Source organism: Molothrus ater, chromosome 3 (assembly GCF_012460135.2).
Source record: "Molothrus ater isolate BHLD 08-10-18 breed brown headed cowbird chromosome 3, BPBGC_Mater_1.1, whole genome shotgun sequence".
NCBI classification, from domain to species: Eukaryota; Metazoa; Chordata; class Aves; order Passeriformes; family Icteridae; genus Molothrus; species Molothrus ater.
The window spans coordinates 22,498,749-22,521,860 of record NC_050480.2 but is presented as its reverse complement, the minus strand read 5'-3'; the positions used below and the strand labels follow the sequence as shown (position 1 = coordinate 22,521,860).

The following is a 23,112-nucleotide window of genomic DNA, read 5'->3' as shown; positions in this document are numbered from 1 at the left end:
GCCAAGCTCCAGTGCTCCAGATATTCCCACCAGACACCAATGCAGATTTTCTTCAGAGCTGGTTCCTGTTGTAGTAGGAGACACAAAGCTGGCTTCTTCTGGCATCCAGAGCACTCTCCTTAGAGAGGAAGGATAAGTAAAGACTTTGGTATTCATTTGTGCAGCCTGGTCTTTTGCCACTCACTCCTCACACAAATGACAACCACAAGCATGGTGGAGGGGACAGAGGCAGAGCCCTGAGATGGGCCTGGCTCAGCAAATGCTGCCTAAGACTTAGCACAGGCCAGGGCTCAAACTCCTTCAACATCCACCCCTCCACAGTGTTAGCTCCTGTTTTGCTGACAGTTGCAGCTGTGGAGAGCCTTTTGCTGATTCACAGGCTTTGCAAGGGTTATTATTAGCTTATGGAGATGAAATGGCTGTTGATTTGAAAAGATTTGGTAGAAAACCAGGACAGGGTGACCTGAAACTGGGAGGATTTCATTTTCTTGATGGCAAATGTCGAGCCCATCATGCTTTGCCTGTATGCACATACAAGCTGATGAGGATTAATGCACGAGAACTATTGCCACTATTAAAACAGCAGCACCCTCCCCCTGAAGAAAATAGGAGAGAAGAGAGAAATAATTTTACATGGCTCCCCATCCCCCTAATAAACAAGGAGCTAGGACCTGGGGAATGACAGTTCTGGGAGATAAGGGAGTGGGGCTGATGGTCACTGACATGAGGTGTCCACCTGCTCTGGCTGGCTGTGGTTTTTTATGCAATATTGTCTCCTAGCAAGAATGCCCAATGTCTTTGCCCTCCATCTTCCACAGTCATCTTAATCCTTCAGAGCAAGAGCTCTTGTAGTAGTAGGTGGGAAATGGAGTCAGATGTTTCGTGAACTGTCCTATAAAGTTTCTCTGCTAGAGTGTTCAAGCAGCACTGATGCCATGGGGAAACACAGCAGGAGTGGCTACACAATCCCTCCACCACCTCAGCAAGACAGTACAGGAAACCAAAGAGAATAAAATGGTCTGTAACAATTTATTTGCACAAATCATCCAACTCCAGAAGCAAATCAGATTGCTTCCTTGGTGCCTAATTAAGTTGATTTGCTCTCCCTCGGACACATGGGAGTAGGACTGGTTGCTGTCACAGCCTTGACAGACTTTTCAGGGCTCCAAACAGATTCCCACCTGGCTCCCTGTGTGGGTATCAAAAGGGAAGGACTGTTTTTAGTAGCTTGGGAAACACTCCTTGACCAGCTACTGCACCAAGAGGTCAGAGCTGAAGTCCCTGCTCGTGCGGCACCCCAGGGCCAGCATTTGGGCCGGTGCTGTTCAGCCCGGGCTGTGCTTGACACACCAATCCAGCTCTGCAGCCTCCTGCCTAGGGAAACAAGGGCGCCGCAGTGCTCCAGGCAGGCTCATGCTCAGCTGCATGCATCTGCCTGATGGATTCAGCCTGCGGAGCTACTCACACAGCTCTCCTGCTCGTCTCAGTGAAAGAAGAGAGATCAGTAACAGAGCTGACAGCTGAAGCCAGACCTGTTCAGATCTGCTGCCACCGGTGAGCCTGGTTCAGGAATCTCTCTCTGAATTTCCATTTGGACCCACAGAATTAGTTTGAGTACAAGAGGGCAGCAATAATGCACCTAATTTGTTTCACCCTGGAATACATCATCATTTAAAAGCCTGGAATATTTATTGTTGGCAAAGAGATATTGATTGCTTAGCCACAGGCAGAGTAAAAATCATTGAGGTTGAAAAAAGAACAAGCAACAAAACAAACCAGAAAAATTGCTCTGGTGGCTTCCTTCCACACTGGAGTGCGATGCACTGCCTCCGTTTTTACTGCCTTCCAGCATCCCTCAGCCCTCACAAGTTTCCAGGGCACAAAAAAATGGCCTTTCCCTTTGAATTTATTGGAGAATGGATTCCAGCAGCTCCCGGGCACTCTATCACCTTCCTGCAGGGGAACATAAAACAGGGCCCTTGTCTCAGCCTGTGCCGTAGGAACAAACAAACAAGGGCAGCTCCCTGCGGCTCGGCCAGCGGCCCATCCACGCGAGGGCTGCCTGCATTGTACCAGCGAGCTCCAGCTGCGCGCTTCTGAGCCCGCTCGGCTCCCAGCTCCCCACCGCCCCTGGATGTTTGGAGCCACTTATTTCCTTCTTAGGGTTCGCCCAACAGGAAAGCTGCTCCCCACCCCTAAAACCTGATTAAAAGCTAATGGTCCATTGTGGCTCTTGTAAAAGATGGATTTCCCTGCTAATGCGGGCCGCCGGCTTTCTTGTGGCGGCGGCGATTCTAGCGCTGCTTGGACGCCGCAGTTGGGTGCATGCGGCCGGAGCGGTTTCCTTTCAGCAAATAGCATTTTAATAACCTGAGGGCAATGGCTCTCCTCACTGGGGTGCTGCAGTGGCCCTGTGGCAAGCCTCGCTGTGGCTCCATTTGCCACAAAACCTCTCACGCTTCTTCCTCGGTGGCCTCTCCTCAGGCACAGCGGCAGTGGCGCCTGCTGGAGCAGCTGTGGGGCAGCTCCGGACAGGGACTCAGCGGCAGGAGAAAATGGGGCTGATCCTGTGGGCACTGGCCTGGCCATTTTCTGCCATGGGGGCTGGGATAAAACCTCCTGGGCGAGTGGGCCGTGCTGGAGGGCTCAGGGAATTGCCGTGAGGGCACCGCTGCTGGCCAGGGCCTGCTCCAGCTCCAGCCCCGGCGCGGAGCTGCCCGCGCTGCCTCAGGCTCGGCGAGAGGCAGGGTGCGCCGGGCCGCTTGGTGAGATAAGTGCGGGGCTGTCCCCCTCCCCGGCAGCCAGGCCTCTGTAATCTGTCCCCTGGCACCCATCCATGGCCATCCCAGCACAGCTGGGCACAAGGATTGCAGCCTTGCGAGGTGACTTCGGCCACACACAAAGACTGAGGCCAAGTGTGAGGATCGCAGTGCTGCAGCCCCTCAGAGGCAGCCAGTCCTACAAACCCTCTCTGAGACTGAAATGTCAGCAAGGTTGTGCTGGCATCCAAGGAAGAGCAGGATCCCGGCACAGCCACGCTCCCCTCTGCTCTTCCCAGCCGCCTCTTTGCTGCAGTGAGGAGGAGGAGGTAAATTAGTGCCTCGTGGGTCTTTGCCACCCGCCTCTGGAGAGAGGGTAGGTGTTCCTCAAGGTTTTGATTATTCTCTTTTTTTTGCCTGGTTTTAAAGGGAAAAAAGATAACATAAGGTGCCACCCATATTTCAAAAGGAAGAAATGTGGACTAACCTGTCAGTTCATTCACAGGGAACAATTTATTGTGTTCTCATCAAGCCATCCTACTGGGTTTTTTTTTTTTAAGTACTGTCTTTTCTCAGCCTAACCTTATTGATTATTCCTTCCCAAAGCTTTAGATAATTATTTGGTTCAACATTTATCAGTTAAAGAGTAATTCATGTGCTAATACGTGTAATCCAACAGGACAGTTTAATTGCAAGATCTTAGCACTGCAGTTGAGCTGCATTATTTGGTTTAATTTCTCTTATTCTTTTACGGGCTCTAATTAGCCCCATGCAAAAACAGACTTTCTAGATGTTAGCAGCTCTGAAAGCTTTTAGCAAAAACTACTGGGGTCCAAATGTTTTGTTCTACTAAAAACACTGAGAGAACTTGAACATGTAATTTCACTTAAAAACGTATTTCAAAACAGAAAGTGGTTTGGAGTCAGGTTTTTTTGAATAACTATTTTAGCAAGTTAAAGCATTTTACAAAACAAAATGTCATCATCCCTCAAGTCTGTCTCTGCCGTGAACCACCAGCTACTGAAATGTTTGTGCTGGTATTTTCAAAATTTGGGGGGAGGGTATGGATTTCTCTTCTTGTCTTAGCATCACTAAAAGGAATAGAAATTGAAAGTGCACAAGGTAAACCATCTGCTTACAAAAGACCTGAGCAAGGGCTTTGGGTGCCCCAGTGCCCTAGATCAGGTCTGGCCTTCTCAGTCATGGCACGTGACATGGCATCTCTGCTGTAGACATCAGATTTTTTCCCCCAAACAGAATAGTAGCATTTTCAAGACAATCTCAATGTAAAGCAAACAAATGTGCTTTAAGGATCCTAAATTCTATGCAAGCTCACTTGTCTAAAGTACACAGGGGCTTTGGGCACTTGGGAGTGCTGCTCATGCCTCTGGGCTTTCTACAGCATCTAAGCACGTGGGAATGTGGTTGTTTATCCGTATGTCCTGTGAGACAATGAGGTCCACAATACATTTATGATGCTTCTATAGACTGCCAGCAGTCCTGGAGGTGGCTGTGACTTGGATGTGGTGCTTCCTTGCCCTGAGAGAGGACAATGAGAGGACAACTGAGCGAGCTGGGACAAGATGGATTTACTCTCCACTGAACTCCACAGCTCTTGCTCACACCCAACACACTACAGACTCCTCATGAGCAGCAAGACAACTTCTTTCTTTCAGCCCCTCTGCTCCTGCCTGCGCGAGAAGCTGTGTACCAGGGAAGCACTGGCTGCATGCAGATCATGGAGGGCTCTCATTTCACCACCTGACACATAAAAGCAAAAAATAAAGAAGTCAGAAACATTATCACCATGGAACTGTTCTGGATGAACTTAATCTGAGATTAAAACCAAACTAGGAGCATTTTCAGCATGGCAGGCATTTTCTTTAGCTTCCAGAAAAGAAAAACATGAGTCAACAGGCTAAAGAAATCTCAGAAACAGGTGGTGAGAGACGCTGTATGGAGTTCAGTATTTGTGCAGTTGCTCTGGTTCTTACATAGGCCTGTTTTAAATGAACCAAAATACCACTCTGTGTTTGTGGTTGACATATATCTACTGTCTTACAAGCAATGGGCAGCTACCATAGCTTTGCTGCAGTGATGTTTATTCATTTAATAAGACAGTCAAATCTCCTCTCTACAACTTTTAAGAAAATCTAAGTGTGACCAAATTAAGGAAAAAAAAAACCACAAAACCCCACCACATTCTTTTGGGCTTGGTTGGGGTTTTTTTTGTTTTGTTTTTTGAGTTTTTTTCTAGTTCTTCTGGACATCAAAGAGAACAAAATCAGGAAAACCCTTGAGTCCAACTGCTTCTGTATCCCTCCTAATTGACCTGCACAGAAGTCTATCTCTGTATCACTTTCAAGCTGCTTTAGCTAAATTGCTTCAGGATACAAGAGGTTAAAGCACCCTACTGGGCAGAAATCTTTTACTTTAGAGGTCTAGCAGCCTTTCCCTTAATCTGCAGAGTGGAGCTGTGATCATACAACAGCTAAAGTCATGAGCTTGTTAATGCTAAAATGACAGATGTTATAACAACAGGATATTTATTAAGTTTCCCATTACCCTGCTGGGTTGTCAGACCCTGATTTCTTTCTAAGACTGCTTTTTGATTTTTAATAACCAAAAGTTAACAGAAGTCTGTTTCCAGCCTTCTAACAAGAAGTCACGTGAAAGGAAAAAAACTAAAAAGAAAATATTTATAAACTCTCTGTCTCAGCTTGACTCCTATTAAAGGAGGAAGCAGTACTACTAATTCTGTCTGTCTTTCTGCCTCCATGTTTTGGTGTAGATTTGTTTTAGAGTAGGTATAGTTTTAACCTTTTACCTAAACACTGTACAGCATGGCATGAAAAGCCGGAGTCCATGTGATTCCGAAGTCCTGGAAACTTTAGTACCTATTAATTATTTAGTGAAGCACTGCAGACTCTCTCGTGGTGGGTGTTTTTTCTCACTGCTGGATTAGAAAGCATCCAGCAGCCCTGCCTGGAGGATACCTACCTCTGTGATCAGTGCTATGCTGGGAGGTGACAACCCCTGCCCAAGCAGAGCAGAAGTTACTGTGGAAAAAGCAGACAGCCTAGAAAAGCCACGTGCACAAGGAAACAAGAAATAACTAGGTTTAAGCAGTTATTTCTGCATAAATTGAGTTTCAAGTTTCATTTATCAGTTCTAAACTCAGTAACAGCATTAATCCCAGAACAGCTGGAGTGGCAGCCCAGTATCAGAGTTGTTACACCACTGGTGGTGCCCTTTCCACCAGCCCAGTGCTCCCTTTACACCTATGCCACACACGCTCTGGATGTGGAGGCCTTCCCTATGGACCCAGGGGAAGTTTCAAACATTGAGGGCTGGGCAGTGCTGTGCATGCCTTTGTTGGTAGATGGGTGTTCTGTGACAGGAGCTGCTCAGAGCACAGATTACCTGATTACAGCTGGCCTGCACGTCCCAGCTCATGGCAGTCATGCCCTCACTTCTCCCATGTGCTGTGGCCCTAAAATTGGTGCAGCACAGGAGCAATCCAGGCCTCTCTGAGGAGCACTGCTGGTTTTCCATCCCTCAGGTTGGGTCAGTTTGCAGTTTGCAGTGCAATCCAAGAGAGAATGGCCTCTTTCCTTAGAACAGCTGTAGTCCTTCTGGAGGCTTATTGAGACTTCTACAAGCCACCCATGATCTCTATTTCTGAGGCCATCCTTAAACTGAAATTTCAGCTTTTGGGGGAAACTGAAAACCATATAGAGATAAACGAGACCCCTCAGAGAACCATAGCTTCTACCTTGGTCACATTTTTGAGTCTCAGTGAGTACTTTGTATTTCTTTAAGCACTTTTTAGCAGAGTTTGAGGGATGAAAAGCATGCCAGAGGTCAGAGCCCTGCATGTGCTACAAACAGAGAGCACTTTTCACCTGTCAGAGTTCCCAATACAAGGCAGGCTCTTATATTCATAATCTACGTATCAGAGATGAAAAGTGAGATGAAAAACATGCTCTGAGGGGTCCTGTAACAATCATTACCATCCTATTTGATTTATTTAGTAAACATCTCAGACTTGCCAAAAAGCACCTCAGTGAAATTTCAATGAATATTAAGTTTTCCTCCTCTACATATGAGTGGCTGTGTTTGGGGTTAGTCACAGATACAGAAAGTAAAAAAAAAAAAAAAAACAACAAAAAAATCAAACCAAACCAAACAAAAAAACCCCATCAAAATCCAAGAGCCCAGCTTTTCTTAACAAAGGCTTAAAGTGTTGAGAATTAATCTAGCCTTATCTTCAACACATTCTTCCACATTTCCAGGTCTTTGATATCCTCCATCCAGCCCAACTTGGTTCAGAGTCTTGCACTCCTACTGAGCACAGGAAAACACAGTGTCACTGACTCAGCCAACCAGCATGTGGCCCCTGAAGACATTATCACAGGAAGATACCCTGAAGCTAATTGGGTTAAGACATCCCCTTCAAAAAGAATCTGTCAGAACAAAGTTCCTGTCAGAACCAAGTTGTTTGAAAAGCAGGATGGTCATATTTGGGTAAAACCTCAGCAAACTCTCACATTATTTAAAAGAAGGATCACGTGTACTGGAAGGAGTTGCTGAATGATGTACAGTCCAGAATTGCATCTATCATGCTCTCCACTCCTCCCCTGCCATAATTTAACTGGCTGGATAAATCAGTGCATAGGACAGGATCTAATCTGGTATTTATGGAATAAAGTCCCCATCACATCATTGAAGGATTAGTTTTTCAGAATGCTATGTATAGTACAGGCCAAAATGCAACTCAGGAACTGATACATTTTCTTCTGTATCACTAAAGCAGCTTCTTCTTTGTGAAGTTCAAGCAAATATTTTTCCATCCCAATTTATTGCTGTGGTCCCTCTTTCCACAGTACATTCTACAGCTACTCAGAGCTCTGCAGAGTGCTGAAGTACTTGTTAGTGGCAAGTGACCTGCTACCAAAATTGTGTGGTTAGCTCTACTTTTTATGAATTGACACTTCCTCTCTTTTTAGCTGATATTAAAGAAAAATAATATGTTAGCAAAAATTGGACAGGTTTTTGAAAATAAAGTTTATTTCTATGTTCTGTGGATTAGAAACAAGGACACAGAATAAGTAAATAATTAATTAAATGTTTTATCAGGAGAATTAATTATTTAATTTGAAAATATTCTTAGTAATATTAAAAAATACTTGCATTTGAACTTTAAAAGCATAGAAATATTTCTGTTACCTAGAGGAACTTTAAAACCTTCATCATCATTGAAATAAGTCAGATCTATTAAAACATAGCTGGTTTTAGCAGTTGCAGACACACTGCACTGCATTAACCCCAAATTTGCAGTTTAAGGATAAGGTTTAGAGATAAAGGGGAAGGGGAAGATGGCAGCAGCCCATCCTTGTTTATCTTGTTTAATTTTTGTCCTAGCCCAGACCAATGACTTTTTCTCTCCAAACCACTGTTTCGAAAGGGGAACTCTCACGTTGCATAAGAACCCTCCATATCCGACTTTACCTTAAGTAATTTGGAGAAATACTGCACTTTCAGTGCCACTGCCAGCAGCAAACCCCCATGCAAAGACATTATTTTTGCCAAGCTGCAGTCTCTTGCAGAGAGAGGCCACTCCTCATATGCTCGGGTGTGAAACTAAACTGCTGTTACCTGATTTTCTGCACCATTTCTCTAGCAGTGAGCTAGGCTTGGTACTTCACACTAACCTTTCCTGATGGAACAGCTGAGCCTGTGCTGGCTACCTTCTGTCTCAGGAAGATTAAGGTCTCAGCTTCAGCTGTGATCTGTTTGAACATGTTTTTCTATGTCTTTCACTAACTTGGATTTCCATGCACTCCTGGTGTAGGTCCCTCGGTAACAAGCTGTTAAGCACTGCAGAGCTATAGAGGAAAACCAAATAAAGTCATTACCCTCATTAAAGCAGCTGCAGGATGGGGAAAATATAACCACTCCAAAATCAAAACCCACACACACTCCATTGATGCCATAATTTCATTTGCTTCCTACTAACCAGAGAGACCACTGTGGGAGAACCAGAGAGACCACTTCTTTCATCTCTGATAGTATCAAAAGTGACTGCCTTTTTGATACTATCAGAGATGAAAGAAGTTTTGGCAAAAATCTCATAGATCACATTTTCTATTATTAAAGAATAAATCTAAAGAACTCCAGTGTCTGCCCTTCTGTTTTTCCATGCCACATTAATTATTGCACGCACATGCAGTAATAGTAACTCCGATTGTTCTCTGGGCAGAGGACAGCAAGCAGGAGCATCACAGAAAGCTACTGCAGAAGTTGTAGACTTGCGTATCACCCCAGCTTTCAGTAGAGAAACACTGTTTTGACATCATCTCATTTTTGTAGATACTTTTAGGAAGGGCACACAGTAAGAGTTCAAGCTCTGGTTGCAATGGCACTTTTTCTCAGAGCAGCACACGGTGTTGCAAGGCAGTTGAGCTGCACTCTCCCCTTAGCTGTGTGGCTAAACTTCTCAGCATGAAGGGAATGGGAAAAGGGATAAAAACCCCATGTAAGTTTTCAATAAATGTTACTGAGGTTTTCAGTGGCACATAGAGTTTGGGTGATGCTCTGGGTTTTTCACATACAGCCCGTGATGTCACGCTGTGGCTGTGACGTCAGCGCAGCTCTGACACAGGAGCTCTGCCCACGCAGCTTGACTCAATATTTAGTTCTGCAGTTTTCCTACTCCTTCAGAAAAAGATAACTGGGACATTATGGTGCCAAGTGTCATTCCACTTCCAAGCTCAAGCATATGTACCAAACACCTCCTTTTTAGCAATAACTTGCCGACTAACTTGTCAGTGTCTCTACTGTGCTGCTGCTGCATGCAGGGAGGTTTTCAGCAAACTGGAAACACACCCACCAAGGCTGGGTAATAATTCTTGTGATAATTAAACACAGTTCTTTCCTTTTTTCTTTTTGAACAGCAATGTGAAGAGAAAATCACTTCAAACTATCATGACACAGAAACCTAAGACCTCTGCCAGTATGGATATTTAGGATTAATTACTTGAGCCTAGATTTTACCTAGTACTTAAGCCCAACCCTTCCTAAAGCTCAGCTGGAAGCATGCAGAATCAGCCCCATCTATCTGGGTCAGAACTTTCCCACGTGCCCACAAAAATACAAGTGAAAATCATCACCTGAATTTTGCTAATTCACATAATCCCTTTCTCAAGGAAAAACGTGCTTGTCTGCAACTGACTGGGAGAGAGCCCTTGGAAGCACGGGATAAAACAATGGACTGAGTCTCCAGTCAGTGCTGCCTAATGAAAAAATCTTGAGAGTACAGCAATATATGCAGCATTTATCTGTGGGAGTGTTGTTCACTCCTGAACTAGGGTATGAGCACCTAGCTCAGGTGAGCAGCAGTGACCCAGTTACCTGCAGACTCCCTGTGCTGTACTCTGCACCCTCAGCTACAGGGATCACACAGTAACATCAAACCAAGCAGTGAAGCTTGAATCCAGGTCTGCAGCAGGCCAGCAGCATCCTCTTACACTCAGCAGACACACTGTGAAGCACAGAAGACTGGCAGCAAGTGAGTATCTCCCTTGGCTGAGGTCTTGCCTATACTGCAGAACACAGTTGCCTACAGCACAGAATATAGGCAACTGGAACACGCGTGGGCCAACCCACAGCAAACCTAATCCAAGAAATTAAATCAAAGAAATTCAACCAGTGAGTCCAGGGGAAGATGAGCACAGCCTTCAGCCCAGGCCAGCAACACAAGCACAAATGCAGGAAGCCCAGCAGGTTGCACATCCTGTTCCACAGCATCACCAGGGCTATTCTTAGCTGCAGGAGCTGGTGCAGGAGGAAAATGCTGGGAAGCCGACCAATGCTGTAACTAGAAACAGAGCTTGGGTGACGGGGGGTGGGGATTGCCATTTGGTCTCAGCAACACTTTAAGGTTTGTGTTGTCAAAAATTAAAAAAGGATACACCAAACCACAAATATATATAAATGCTAGCCAAAGTCTCAGTGGCAAGGCTTTCATGCCAGGTTTGGGATGCTAGCACAGATCAGCCTGAGAAGGTGCCTGCGGAGTCAGATGCTCCCATCCCACCCCTCTTCTGTGGCACTAGCTCCTCCAATGGAAAAGCAGCAAGGAGTTGTTCTGGGAGCTGGATCTGGTGGTCCTTGAGGTCAAGCAACTATCTGCGGTCAGGCAACTATCTGCATGAATGACATGGCAAAAGTAAGCTACAGACCTGAAGCTTCCCTTCCTGCTAATTTAAAATTCCCACACCAGCATGTCTCATAAAGGATGTTCATAGTAAATTCAAATCACATCATTTCACAGACAGGTAGAAGCAGCTTTGGAAAATGGCAAAACTCATGCTCATGTTCTCATAAAGAATGTTCATAGTAAGTTCAAACCACATCATTTCATGGAGAGGTAGAAGCAGCTTTGGAAAATGGCAAAACTCAAGCTCACATGCAGTGTTTACAGCATAACCAAACATACCCTCCTGCACATATAACTAATAATGTGGAATCACTTTTCCCTCTTGAAGCAGAAAAAGGTGCTGCTGAAGGGCTCCAAAATGAACTCACGACTGCAAGCTTATTAACAGCTCAAAGCAGCTATTGGTCACCATCCTGCCCTCCTCAGTGCTAGTACTGGCATCTGCAGTCAGTCCTTTTCTCCCAAAAAACTGTGCAAACTGTAGTTTTTCTGAGTTGAAACAAATGAAGCTGAAAAGCGCCAAAGCATCTTCTGCTCTAAAGCAGATTTCTTCCAAACACATTGAAAGAACAGTATAGAGTCCTATTAGGAAGCCTACCTTATTGACCCTTATGGCAGATATTTAACCATGGGCAATTGACAGGTCAAGATGATTTTTTTATTATTTTCAAAAGCTGTTTTCATTTGAGATTAAAAAATGCCTTTTGCATAGTTAACTCTTTACCATACTAGAACTGAGCAACTATTTTTTTAATTGCACCTGGAACCCAGACAGTTGGAGGCCAGGACTTTACAACCCATTTACTAATCTCCACCTCCTCTATTTGTGCTCTTTTCATCTCTTTTTGATGTTCTGAGAGATAGTGAATGTATATTTCTACTAGTTAGATTCCTTCCTGGGAGCTGATCTGAGAAAGAAATCCCAACTAAAATGTATTTGATGGTCAAGAGCTCCATTTATTTTCTCAGCACTTTAATACTTTAAAACAGAAACAAAAAAAAAAAGGAAAAAAAAAAAGAAAAAAAAAGAACATTATTCTTTATTTTAAAAGAAGGCAAAAGAAATATCATCAATGAACAAGCTATGCCAATTATATTTTAACATTGTTCAGAAACAGGATCCAGGACATGAAAAAAAAAAGAAGCCAAATTAATCCCATGTGCTTTTTGGAGACATACAGATGAAAGATATTTTTCAGCTTTGTGGTTTTGCTTTTCAACTAGTTAGACAACACAGTGAGTGCAAAAAATATAAATGTGAGCCTGCTAAAACATGGTGCTGTACCTCACAGGCAGCTAACCACACAAAGCAAAGGTCACAAGGAATAATCGGACCTTCTGTTATCAGCAATGCTACGTTTGATTTGGAAAATTGTCAACTCTGGCTTTAGCTCAGGCAAATGGAGCATCCACCTCTTTCTGCCTAGCAGAGAAAGGAAAAGCCAAAGATACTGTGGACCTGAACCACTTAAATGCATACCTAAAAAGGGTGTAACTGATGCTACGCTATGGAGCTAAAATAGTCAGAGCATATTTATATGCTTTTAAATATAGTTGGCAGTATTTCCCATTCCCTCCACATGGAACTCGGAACATCTAATTACAAAATTCACCCCCTCCATCCCTCCCAGTCTCTCCATAGCTGAAGAGATTAGAAAGTGCAGTCAAAGCAGGGGGCAGGGGAAGGGGAATGGCAGGAATCTTTATCCCTCCTCCCTAAACTCCACCAGGCAGTGTTTAATAAATTCAGATGGCCCAATTTCAGAAGCTAACAATGTCTGTTTAGCTAAACTTGCTAACAAGTCTTAGGACACTCAGTGGGCTTTTTTCCCTTTCTTTTTAGAGAATGGGGAAAAGGAATAAATTCTGGAATTACACCAAACTGACAGTATTTTTACAGCAAATTTAGAAACACCATAGCAGTCCTGATTTTAATACATCCATAAAATCTAGGTACTTTTTCTTTAAAAGCTAGGCTACACTGGCAGAAGCTTTGGACTCACTCCCACAAGTAATACCTGGTGTGCAAGTAAGTACTCGTCAGCCTGATGAAACTATTTAAGAATAGAGAAATTTTCAGGAGTGAGCCCTTGCCATGACTTTTGGGGAGTCACAAGCTGGGGCTGGTTCTCTTACTTAACTCCATGTATGTCCGTACCGCACACTGCGATGTGGCAACTACAGACATTAACTAAGCCCACACTGGGTGTTGAAAGCAAATGAGCTACAATTACTAGGGGCTCCACAGAAACAATTTACTCTGCTAAAAAGGAAGACTGATGGTACTGTGGCTAGCCCACTTAGTGTCTGAATTCGTTCTGCACCTCACCTTAGGTGCAGATATAATCTAGGAAGTGATTCTAAAATAGCATGTTCCTGGATGAGGCATGTACTAAAATATTTCATCTGGTGATGTTTGGTACATCTCTGACACATTTAATCAGAAGCCTAAACAATCTGAAATACAAACTTATTTTTCCTTAAAATCAGTGTTCCATAATTGTTTTTATTTTAAAAATTCAGGAATGTGATACACAATACAATTAGCTCCCCACCACTGCAGTGTTCACTTACATGAGATTCACTAGTTTCATGCTTTGTGGAAAAAAAATAAAGAGAGACTGTGCAGTGCTTTTGAATGCTCTCAGTATTCTTAAACTGTGATCTTCAGAACAAATCAAGTCTGTATAACCCCAGACAGATCAAGTTAAAAAAAAATCGAGCTATTTCACAAGCTAGTGGGCTACAGTCGGGTCTCCTACAGCCAGAAGGGAGAAATTGTGTTCCTGCTGCTGCACAGCCACCATGCTGACCTCACTCTATCCTTTCAGGGAGTTTATCATCAAGGGCTAAGGAGACTAAAGGGCCCTGGTAACACCAGCCGGTGCTGCACGTGCAACAGGGCACGTGACAGAGGCCATGCAACTCCCCCTCCTGCCCCCATCATCATCACCATCATCACTGTCACCTCTGCATCCTGTCCTGATACTCAAAGTAACGAGGGGGAGAGCTTTTTGTCTTTTTAGTTAGCCATTGCCTGCAATGGACACAGAAATAGAAAAATATGACTTCTGGCACCAAAAAAAAAAAAAAAAAGATATTAAATAGTTTAAAATGGAATTAGTGACTACAACTCCCTCTATTCAGATGCATTTACTGAGACTATTAACCAATGCTGGTAACTGTTATGACTTACCAGTTGCTCTTTTTTAATAAGAGCAACAGGAAAGAAGTTAATCAGACTTCTCAGTGCTACCATGGTTAGATTTGTTGGTATTTTTTAAAATAAACTAAAGAACAGTAGTTCTATGGTGTGTTAGTGATTTATGGCAGAACCTCAAGAATTCGTACTAATGATTGAGACAAATTTTAAACTAGTGATGAAAATAATTAGTGAAAGTTTACCATAGAAAGCAAGGATACACATTTAAAAAAAATAGTACTTTGTTCATTTCAAAATTTACTAGGTTAATACTCTGTAGTATAGTAGCAGTGGTAGCATACTCAGCAAATGTAGTCTCATACAAGATCTCATTTAACAGTCAACTCTAGATCATATACAGGTAACAGAAAAAAGAGTTAAGATAATTCAGAAAAACCAAAAACATATATAAATACTATATTAACACATTTAAGTTAGTTTATGAGACTATACAACAAGCATAAACACAGAAGGTGAGCAATGCTGGTGGCTGCAAAGCACCAACATCCCAAGCCAGCACAAAGCCGAGCCTACCCATCCACAGCCCACAGCTTCCTGCAGATGCACCTGAGCAGCCAAGAGGCAGAAGCCCCGGTCAGTGCTGTGCTGCACCCCAGCAATGCAGCCTGTGACGGGGCTCCCTGGGAGCAGAGGCAGCACCTCCAGCTTTCCTGTGCTTTGGCACACAGGGCCGGTGCTGGCCCTGCTCACTGCACAGGTAATGCACAACACTGTAATCCACCCGTGGATAATCGAGAGTTGACTGCAATGCTCTGCTGAGAGCTTGGGTGAGACCACTGACTGACTTGGCCAGTCCAGGTCTGATGAGCAGCAGGACTATTCTTTGTACTATTTAGGAGCAATTATGATGCAAGACACAAATTAGAAATGCAAACTAGGGAGGTGTTCTGTATCTGGAGGCAAAGCTACATTCCCTTCACTAACAAAACATTCTTTTTAAAAAAATCTCTATTTAAATACTGTTAAAAACCTGAAAACCACAGCATCAAAGAATTTCGTAAGGCCAAAACTATCCTCAGTTCCCTCTGGTTGTGCCTAGGTATTGCAATGCATTTGTAGAAGCAGTAAATGCCAGGTAATCTAGTATCTTATCCTCTTTCCAGTGCCTTCCAGTAACAGATCTCAGAGCTCTTCACACAATAGTTAAGCCTCACAACACCCCTGTGAGGTAGGTATTATCCCCATTTGAAGACAGGGAAACTGAGGCAAAGTGTTTATCGTGTCCAGAGTCATAGAGCAAAGAATGGAAGATCTGAGTTGTTTTCCAGTTTTGCACACAGGAGCAATCTGTTAATCACAAGACATTAGTTCCCATACATGACATGAGAGTGGATCAAAAGGGCCAGGCTTTTAGATTAGATTTCTTGTATGTTTTATCTTTCAACTCTCACCTCATCTCTGCCAAATTCAGAGTCCACAGAGCAATTTCTCCTTTCCTAAGGTGTAAGTTGGCAGCACACTGTAACAGCTTCTTTAGAGACAGTTGTCAATTAACTGAGTCAAGGTTTTAAATCACAGATGCAGATACTGAGTAAGTGAAATGTGATCCATAAGCATCTTGAAGTGTGAAATACAGTGATCCCTGCACCACTTCCTCAAAAGTCAGTGGAGGGCACCTGAGGACATGGTGGGGGACCAGGACTGAAGTCACTGCAAGTGTTTACAGACACACTGACCTAGAAGCAAAATGCACCATTATTTTTGGGGAGCTGCTGTCTGTGCTTGAAAGCAGGAGTTATACTGTCAGTGCTTGGCAGACCTTCTCCAACAGAGCACTTACCGACAGAACTAATTATTTTATCTTAGTAAACTCAGCATCAGCTAAGTATTTATTCTTAGCACTGTTAAGTCAAGGGTTCCTTAAACCTCAAAGACTTTCATGACCAGACACAACTTGAAAGTAAGAGAAAACAGCAGAAAATCCATAAAACATAGAAGTCTGTGTTACTTTATCAACTAGTCTCATGTCTGGATCACAGAGCAGTATACAGTAGCTTGAACTGCCATTCTGACAGAAAAAAACCCTTTCACTTCTGTTGTTTTCAATTACCTGGCTACCTTACCAGAAGAAGAGGGGACAATTTCTGACAATCACATGATGTTGTCTTTAAAATATGCTGTGCGATAAATTCACTAGAAAAGCCTTCACAATTTTTATTATTATTACATAGCTTTAAGAAAAATATGTGAAACTGCAAAGTGGTTTCCAGTTTTTAGTAGTTATATCTTTTAAAATGTTCTATGAACTTTGGTTTTCTTAGGGCTTCTAAATAAACAATATATTAAGGTATCTACAAATCAAATATTAAAGGAAAAAGTAGGTCCAAGAAATCTGTAACACAAATTGAGTTCCTACATGCTTATCCCTCAAATACCTTTTCACTGGAAAAAAGTATCTTAATTTGAAGCACAGCAAAAGTGTCTCTGCTGAAATGTTGAAACTGGTTTTCTGAAGTGTTACAGCATGGATGCACTTTCTGTCTGTCCCAGTCAAACAAAGTCAACACAAACGCATTGTATCATGACAGTGACATTATATTCTTTAAAACAAGCATTCTATATTTAGCAATATGACAAGAACAAGGACTTCAGCAATTACACTATTTGGCAAAATTGCATCTCGAACGTCTGTCTCTTCCTCTTGCAACACAGCTGTTGACAAAGTCTCCACAGCTCAGGTAGCACCCTTCAGGGAGTTACAAAGATGACTCAAACTGCTCATTTTGATCGGTGTTCGCCTCCAGCTTCACTGAAGGGATGCTCTCCGACTTAGTCCTCCTCGTTTTCGGAAATTCAATGACAACTTCTGAACAAGAAATACTAAGTGATGACGATTTTTCTGTCTTCTTTGCAGTACTATCTTCTCCTGCTCCGCAACACTGCTTCAAAGCACACTGAGTCCTGCAAGGAAACTCACATTTCCCTCTCCCTGACTCAGAGCCAACGCTGGCAAACTCGGGCTGAATGGTAGTTGCATGAATCCCTTCGTCGTGAAAGATCTCTTTGATGCGCTTGGCCACCATCATGTAGGTGGAAGGGTCAGGACACTTGATGTGAGCAGTGCCAATGATCCTGCTGCCTGCTAGCTGCCAAATGTGTAATTCATGGATTGCTTCAACTCCTTCGAGGGTGCGTAGCTTTGAGTTCAAAGAATGGACGTCTATTTGTTTGGGAACAGTCTGTAGAAGGATGAGGGCTGACTCCCTAAGCAACGGGTAAGTTGTGTAAAGGAGTATACAGACCATAATCAAACAGAGGACAGGATCTAAATATAGCAGCCAGCAAGGACCAGCCACCGTAATGCTGTCTTGCTCTGACTTGTTAGTGCTGCCAAGTGCTCGGAATAAAGTAGTATTTTCCATGCAATGATCATTGACACATGGATTATAGCAAGGCCCATCTTCAGGGCATGGATTCCACAAGCCATAGAAGAGCAAGGCATTCACTACCACAATTACTGAACCTAAGGCATCTCCAAAAACATGCAGAAAAACTCCACGCATGTTAAGTTGTGCACTAGAGTCTTCTTCAACTTCCTCTTCATCCAGAGGATAATGGCCAGCATTCCCATTCACTTGTACGTCACTCAGGTCATCTTTCATATCACCTGACAAGAAAACAATAAAACAGTTAGTCACGAGCTGTAATACAACATGGTACTGTAATTCCTTATAAAATCATATCCAGCAGTAAGCATGGCACACTGAGTATGAAACCGAAAAGCAGCTCAACCCACACACTTAGCAACATCTTCTCTGGCTGAGGAAAACTCAGTTTTCCCAATAAGTGATCTAAATAATCTAGAAGGCAACTGTTTCTACGTGGAGATTAAAGATGTAGAGTAGCACAGAATGAAGATGACCACATTTTAATTACTGTACTGAAAAACTACTTTCACCTTTCCAGCTGTATAACCATTTGCCTATTCACTGCTTGTTTCCTAAACAAAATGCAGAGTTACAGAGGGTATGTAAAAAAGCTGGTTTAAGTAGCTTAGTTAGGTACATTTGTTCCTTCTTTTGAAACACCACTGATCACATTGCTAAAATCCATCTTTCACCATAGGACTGCATTGCTATTTCATATTAAAATCTGAAGCTAGAAGCTCAAAAGCTGTGTGATACAGCTGTGTAGTAGCTTCTTTTCAGGTTTACCAATGCCTTTTCAAGAGGCTTCTGAATTCAAGGAAAAGGAAGTTCTTCCAAGATGGTGCATGGAGTTAGCAGGACCATGAGATACAATCAGCTGAAATTTTAGGTCTAAAACACAGAATTTACCAGCAGAATTGACTATAGGACAGTGTAAATTATCATTGAAACTCTGAGGATATGAATTACTGTTATTTATATTTCAGAATAAATAAATAAATAGTAAAATTATATTTTTTTATGCAAGTGACGTATAGCTGTTGAGTGACATACAGCTTCTGATGTGCAAAGTAATATGTCATGGACTGTACATAAATTAACATTTTAGTGCCCTCCTTTGTCACAACTGCCTGCAATATTTATCACTCCAACACAGCTAACCAGCTACATGGGAATAAACATACACATCACTACAAAGAAGAATCCTTTCTGAAGGAAAACAATCTTCCAATGTTCAAATTGGAGAGAACTGTACATGATTAACCTCCTGCTTCTCTTCAGAAGTTCTTCTTTGGCTACTTCCAGTGGTAAAGAAAAGCAACAGGCACTGGTCCCTGGCCTGACAAACTGAAACAAGGAGCTCTTACTGCTTCTGAGGTTATTGAGTTCAGAGCTTTGTAAACATTAACAAGACATGCAGCTTCTGCTGTTCTGCCCTTGTGGCTGCCATTCTGCAATTGCAGAGTGCGCTCAAGTCCTCACCTCTCTGAAGAGGGAGTGGGCTCCTACCAAGGCTTAGTTCCAAGCCCCAGCTCATTACCTCATCCAGTACACTTCTGCCCTGAAGCTCCAGCTACATTTTCCACACTACCCCTAGGAGTTATGGAACATGGGACGTGTAACTTTCCAGAGAAGTAAATACATTAGAGGGAAATATCTTAAGGAAATACAAACTTTTTTTACAGAGTTCAGACCTCAAGGTCCACGATGAGAGCAAGGAAAGAGGAACGCTTTACTTTGTACCAAGTACTTGGAATAATGGAGATCTGAAAAGTACAGCTATCTATATGAGTGGGTAACAGGACACATAGTTCCAGAAAGCTCTTGAACCAACTTGGAACGAACTTTTTTTTTAATGGCAAATGGTTAAAACACGTCCATTTGAAATATGTTCATTGAAATGTAACAAAAACCTGATTATTTTGCATAAAGTGCACCCATAGAAATGCCTGTGCATGACTAGCCCCTAAGGCTATGCCTGCTTTTCACTTCCACCTTAGGAAATCAGGACTACCCCACGCTGTGATTTCCAGTGAAGGCACAGGACCACCTTTGTCAGAATCTCTACATCTTTTATCTTCTCCCAAGCCTCCAATCACCTCTACCTGCCACTTTTTCATAGGCAAACTATGAGTAAGCTCCATCCATTACATAATCATGACAGGGCAATGAAGGAAATACAAACTTATTTCAAAGTTTCACTGTGACCAAAATTATGTCCTATTACCACCTAAACACCCACAACAAATTATTTGTTATTGCCAGAAGCACATCCATGAGACATTTCAGGCAAGTTAGCTCACAACAATATGCATTTTAATCCATGCTATAACTTTTTTTCTCTAACTAGTCCAAAACTTGGCTAAAAGCACAACTTTTCACCATTAAAGAATCATTCCCAAGCCAAGATATGTATGAGACTAAGGGTTAAGGGAATTTTACATTGTCTGAAACTAATTATTAGGATACCTTGCTGGAACTAAACCAATATTAAGAGCTTATTATGTGGTCAAGAAGATGGTGTAGTGTTTTCAGAGGAACTTTGCTAGCCTCTTGAAAAACCTGTCTTTCCAAAGCCAACAGGGAGTCAGCGAAACAGAAACTAAGTTTCTCAAATGTGTATTGGAACCTCTGATCACAGAAAACCTGAAACTGTAGCAAAGTTCATTCCGATCAATTAAAGCTCCCTTTAAGCTAAAACAATAGTCTGCTGATGTCACCCTGAAGCTGGAGGAGAGAAATTGGTTCCAAAGCCTGAAGTCCATTCCTTCTGGTGACAAGGATGCCCTAGGAACAGAGAAGTGGCAATCACACACACCTTTCACTCCGCTAGCACGCAATACTTGGCTTTGACCAAGCAGCTTCAATATCAGCTATCCAGGCTTGTGGATCCACTAAAAAATAACCCTAGAAATTCCTACCCATGAAACTGTTTAACCACAATTGGGAAGGGAAGATTTTAAACGTATGCCTGCATGTAGGTCAGTGGGAAGGTGCATGCTTTAAAAAGCTAAACAAAAATTATTCCAAGACACCACACATGTGCCCTCACACCAGCATGCTCCACATTCTGGCTTCCAGAGTTCTGACTGGCAATCTCCAATACTTCTTCCTATTAATACCGATGCTATGAAGAAGCACAGTGTTATTGCAGTGGAATACATGTTGGTATCTTTGGTTTAGATGGAGAGTAGCTTCCAGGTAGCTGATAACCGACCCAATGGAGCGATCCAGCTGCTGGGACCGAGGCACTGAGCCGCGCTCCTTTTGATGTGTAGCCAGTTCGGATGGCATTAGGAGAGCGTCTTGTGACAGCTCGTGTCGCTAGGCAAGGAACGCTTGTCATGTGCCTTCCCTTGCAGAACCAACTTTTTTCCCAGGGCAAACTGCTTTATCCTAAGACTCTTTTTTACACTCTGACCTGCCTGCAAGACAAACATGCAGCTTAGGGCATCCGAAGGAAAGGCGCGAGGAAGAGGTGCGACAGCCATGTGCCCCAAGAGCTGCCGAGAAAGTTTCTCGCCTCTTTCCCAGGAGTGGGGACAGATGGTCCTCACAGGGTCCTGACAGAGCCCGCACCAGGTGGGACCAGGACGGCCACCGCCCTACTCGGGGAAAGGACCCCTCCCGCTTTTCTACGCGTAGATGAGGCAGCGGCGCTTCCCCGCGGGGCTTACCCAGCTTCTCCTGGCTGACTCCGTTGGAGCTGCTGGAGTTCTCCACCAAGGTGCTGGTCTCGTCGCGGTTCAGCGCAGCCTCGCCGTCCCCGGGCGGCTGCTCGGGCTTGGGGCCGCCGCGGGGGTGCTGCTGCCGGCCGCCGTGCGAGTGCCCGTGGCCGTGGGCGTGCCCGTGGCCCCCGACGCCGTGGTGGTTGAAGAGGCAGAGCCCCAGCAGGTTGATGATGAGCCCCGCCACCCCCACGGCGATGACCACCAGCGGCTGCTGGATCTCGTGGGGCTCCGTGAAGCGCTCGATGGCCTCCAGCAGGATGGTGAAGCAGAGGGCGGTGAGGAACACGGCGTTGACGAGGGCGCCCATCACCTCGGCCCGCACCCACCCGAACGTGTTCTTCTTGGTGGCGCGGGTGCGCTGGGCGAAGCGCACGGCCACCAGCGCCACGACCAAGGCCATCACGTCGGAGAGCATGTGGAAGGAGTCGGAGAGCATGGCCAGCGACGACGTGACGCGGCTCACCGCCACCTCCACCACGAAGAACAGGAAGGTGAGCGCCAGCATGCACAGCAGCCGCGCCCGCCGGTTCTGCCAGCACCGCGGCCCGCCCGGACCGTGCGCCGCCATCCCCCCGCACATCGCGGCTGCCCCGGCGGGGGCGCGAGGAGCGCGGCGGGCGGTCGGAGCCCCGAGCGCTCGGGCGGCCGCTCCGCTCCGCTCCCCCCGCGCCGCCGCCGCCGCCGCCGCCGCTCCCTCCGCAGGCGCCGGGCGAGCAAACTTTGCACCCGAGCCCCCTCACTCTTTTCACACGGAACCCGAGCGCCGCCTCGGCCACGCCCCCGCCCGCGCCCCATTGGCCGGCGCGCCCCGCCCGCCCGGCCGTGCCCTCCCGCCCCCGCGCCCGGCCCCGCTCGCCATTGGCCCGCGCGCCCTCGCGACAGCGGGGCCCCGCCCCCGCCCGGTAACGCCTAGCGAGCCGCGGCCTCCCCGTTCCGCCCGCCCGCGCCCGAAACGGGGAGTGGGCGGGGCCACACGTGACGCGTTGGGGAACTACGGATCCCCATTGGCTCACGCCGCCGGCTTTCCCCTCTCGCCCCGCCCCTGCAGGCCCCGCCCGCGGCGAGCGGGACTCGTGCAAAAGGTGCGCTTCACACGGCCCCTGCCCGGCGCGCGCCTGGGGGCGGGGCTTCCCCTGCGGGCCGCGGGGGCGGGGCCCGGCGTGAGGGGCGCTGTGACGTCACGCGTCCGGAGCCGGGATTTCGAGTGGGATTTGCGCTTTTCGGTGACTTTTTTGGGGGGGGATGGCTCTGTTTAATTCTTTTCCTGTTCGTGTCACTGAGGGCAGGAAGATAAGTGCGGACGCAATCACTAATAACTAATGGGCGGCTAAAAAAATTGTAAGAGAAGAAGTTTTGCTTGAAGTTTTGAAAGGCTGTATAAAATAATAATGTATTCATAAAATATATATAATAGTTGCTAAAATGTGAAATACTAATTATTAAATTTTATAATAATTGTTCTATAATAATATAGGGGAAAATAAGTAAATGCTAAAAGGTCAGTTCCTGAACACTGTTTGTTAGGCTTGTATTTAGGAAAGGGAAAGCAAGTGTTTGGAGACATCCAGACAAACCACAGAAGCGTAACTACAAAATTTTAAAAAAATATAAAGCTCAAAGTTATGAAAAGGCAGAGCTGACCTCTTACTTTGCCCACTGTTTTAGAGAACCAAGAAACATGGTGGCAAGAGAAAGGGGTGAAAGAATATTCCATGAGCGGAACGTGAGAGGAGGCAGCAGCCCTGGCTCTGCAGCTGTGGGTGTAGCTGTGTGTGGGCCCAGAGAGGCAGGAGGAGAGCTGGTGCCCTGA

General features: G+C 44.9%; 1 protein-coding gene across 1 annotated transcript; it reads right to left on the bottom strand.

Annotated features, from left to right (window-relative positions):
- Nucleotides 1–11,998: 11,998 nt before the first annotated feature.
- SLC30A1 (solute carrier family 30 member 1) lies at nt 11,999–21,968 on the bottom strand. Its single transcript, XM_036381191.2, has 2 exons — nt 21,249–21,968; nt 11,999–17,810 (listed from the first exon to the last, which is right to left on the bottom strand). The coding sequence occupies exons 1-2, from the start codon at nt 21,880–21,882 to the stop codon at nt 16,900–16,902; spliced, it is 1,545 nt and encodes a 514-aa protein (XP_036237084.1). The 5' UTR covers nt 21,883–21,968; the 3' UTR covers nt 11,999–16,899.
- Nucleotides 21,969–23,112: the final 1,144 nt, after the last annotated feature.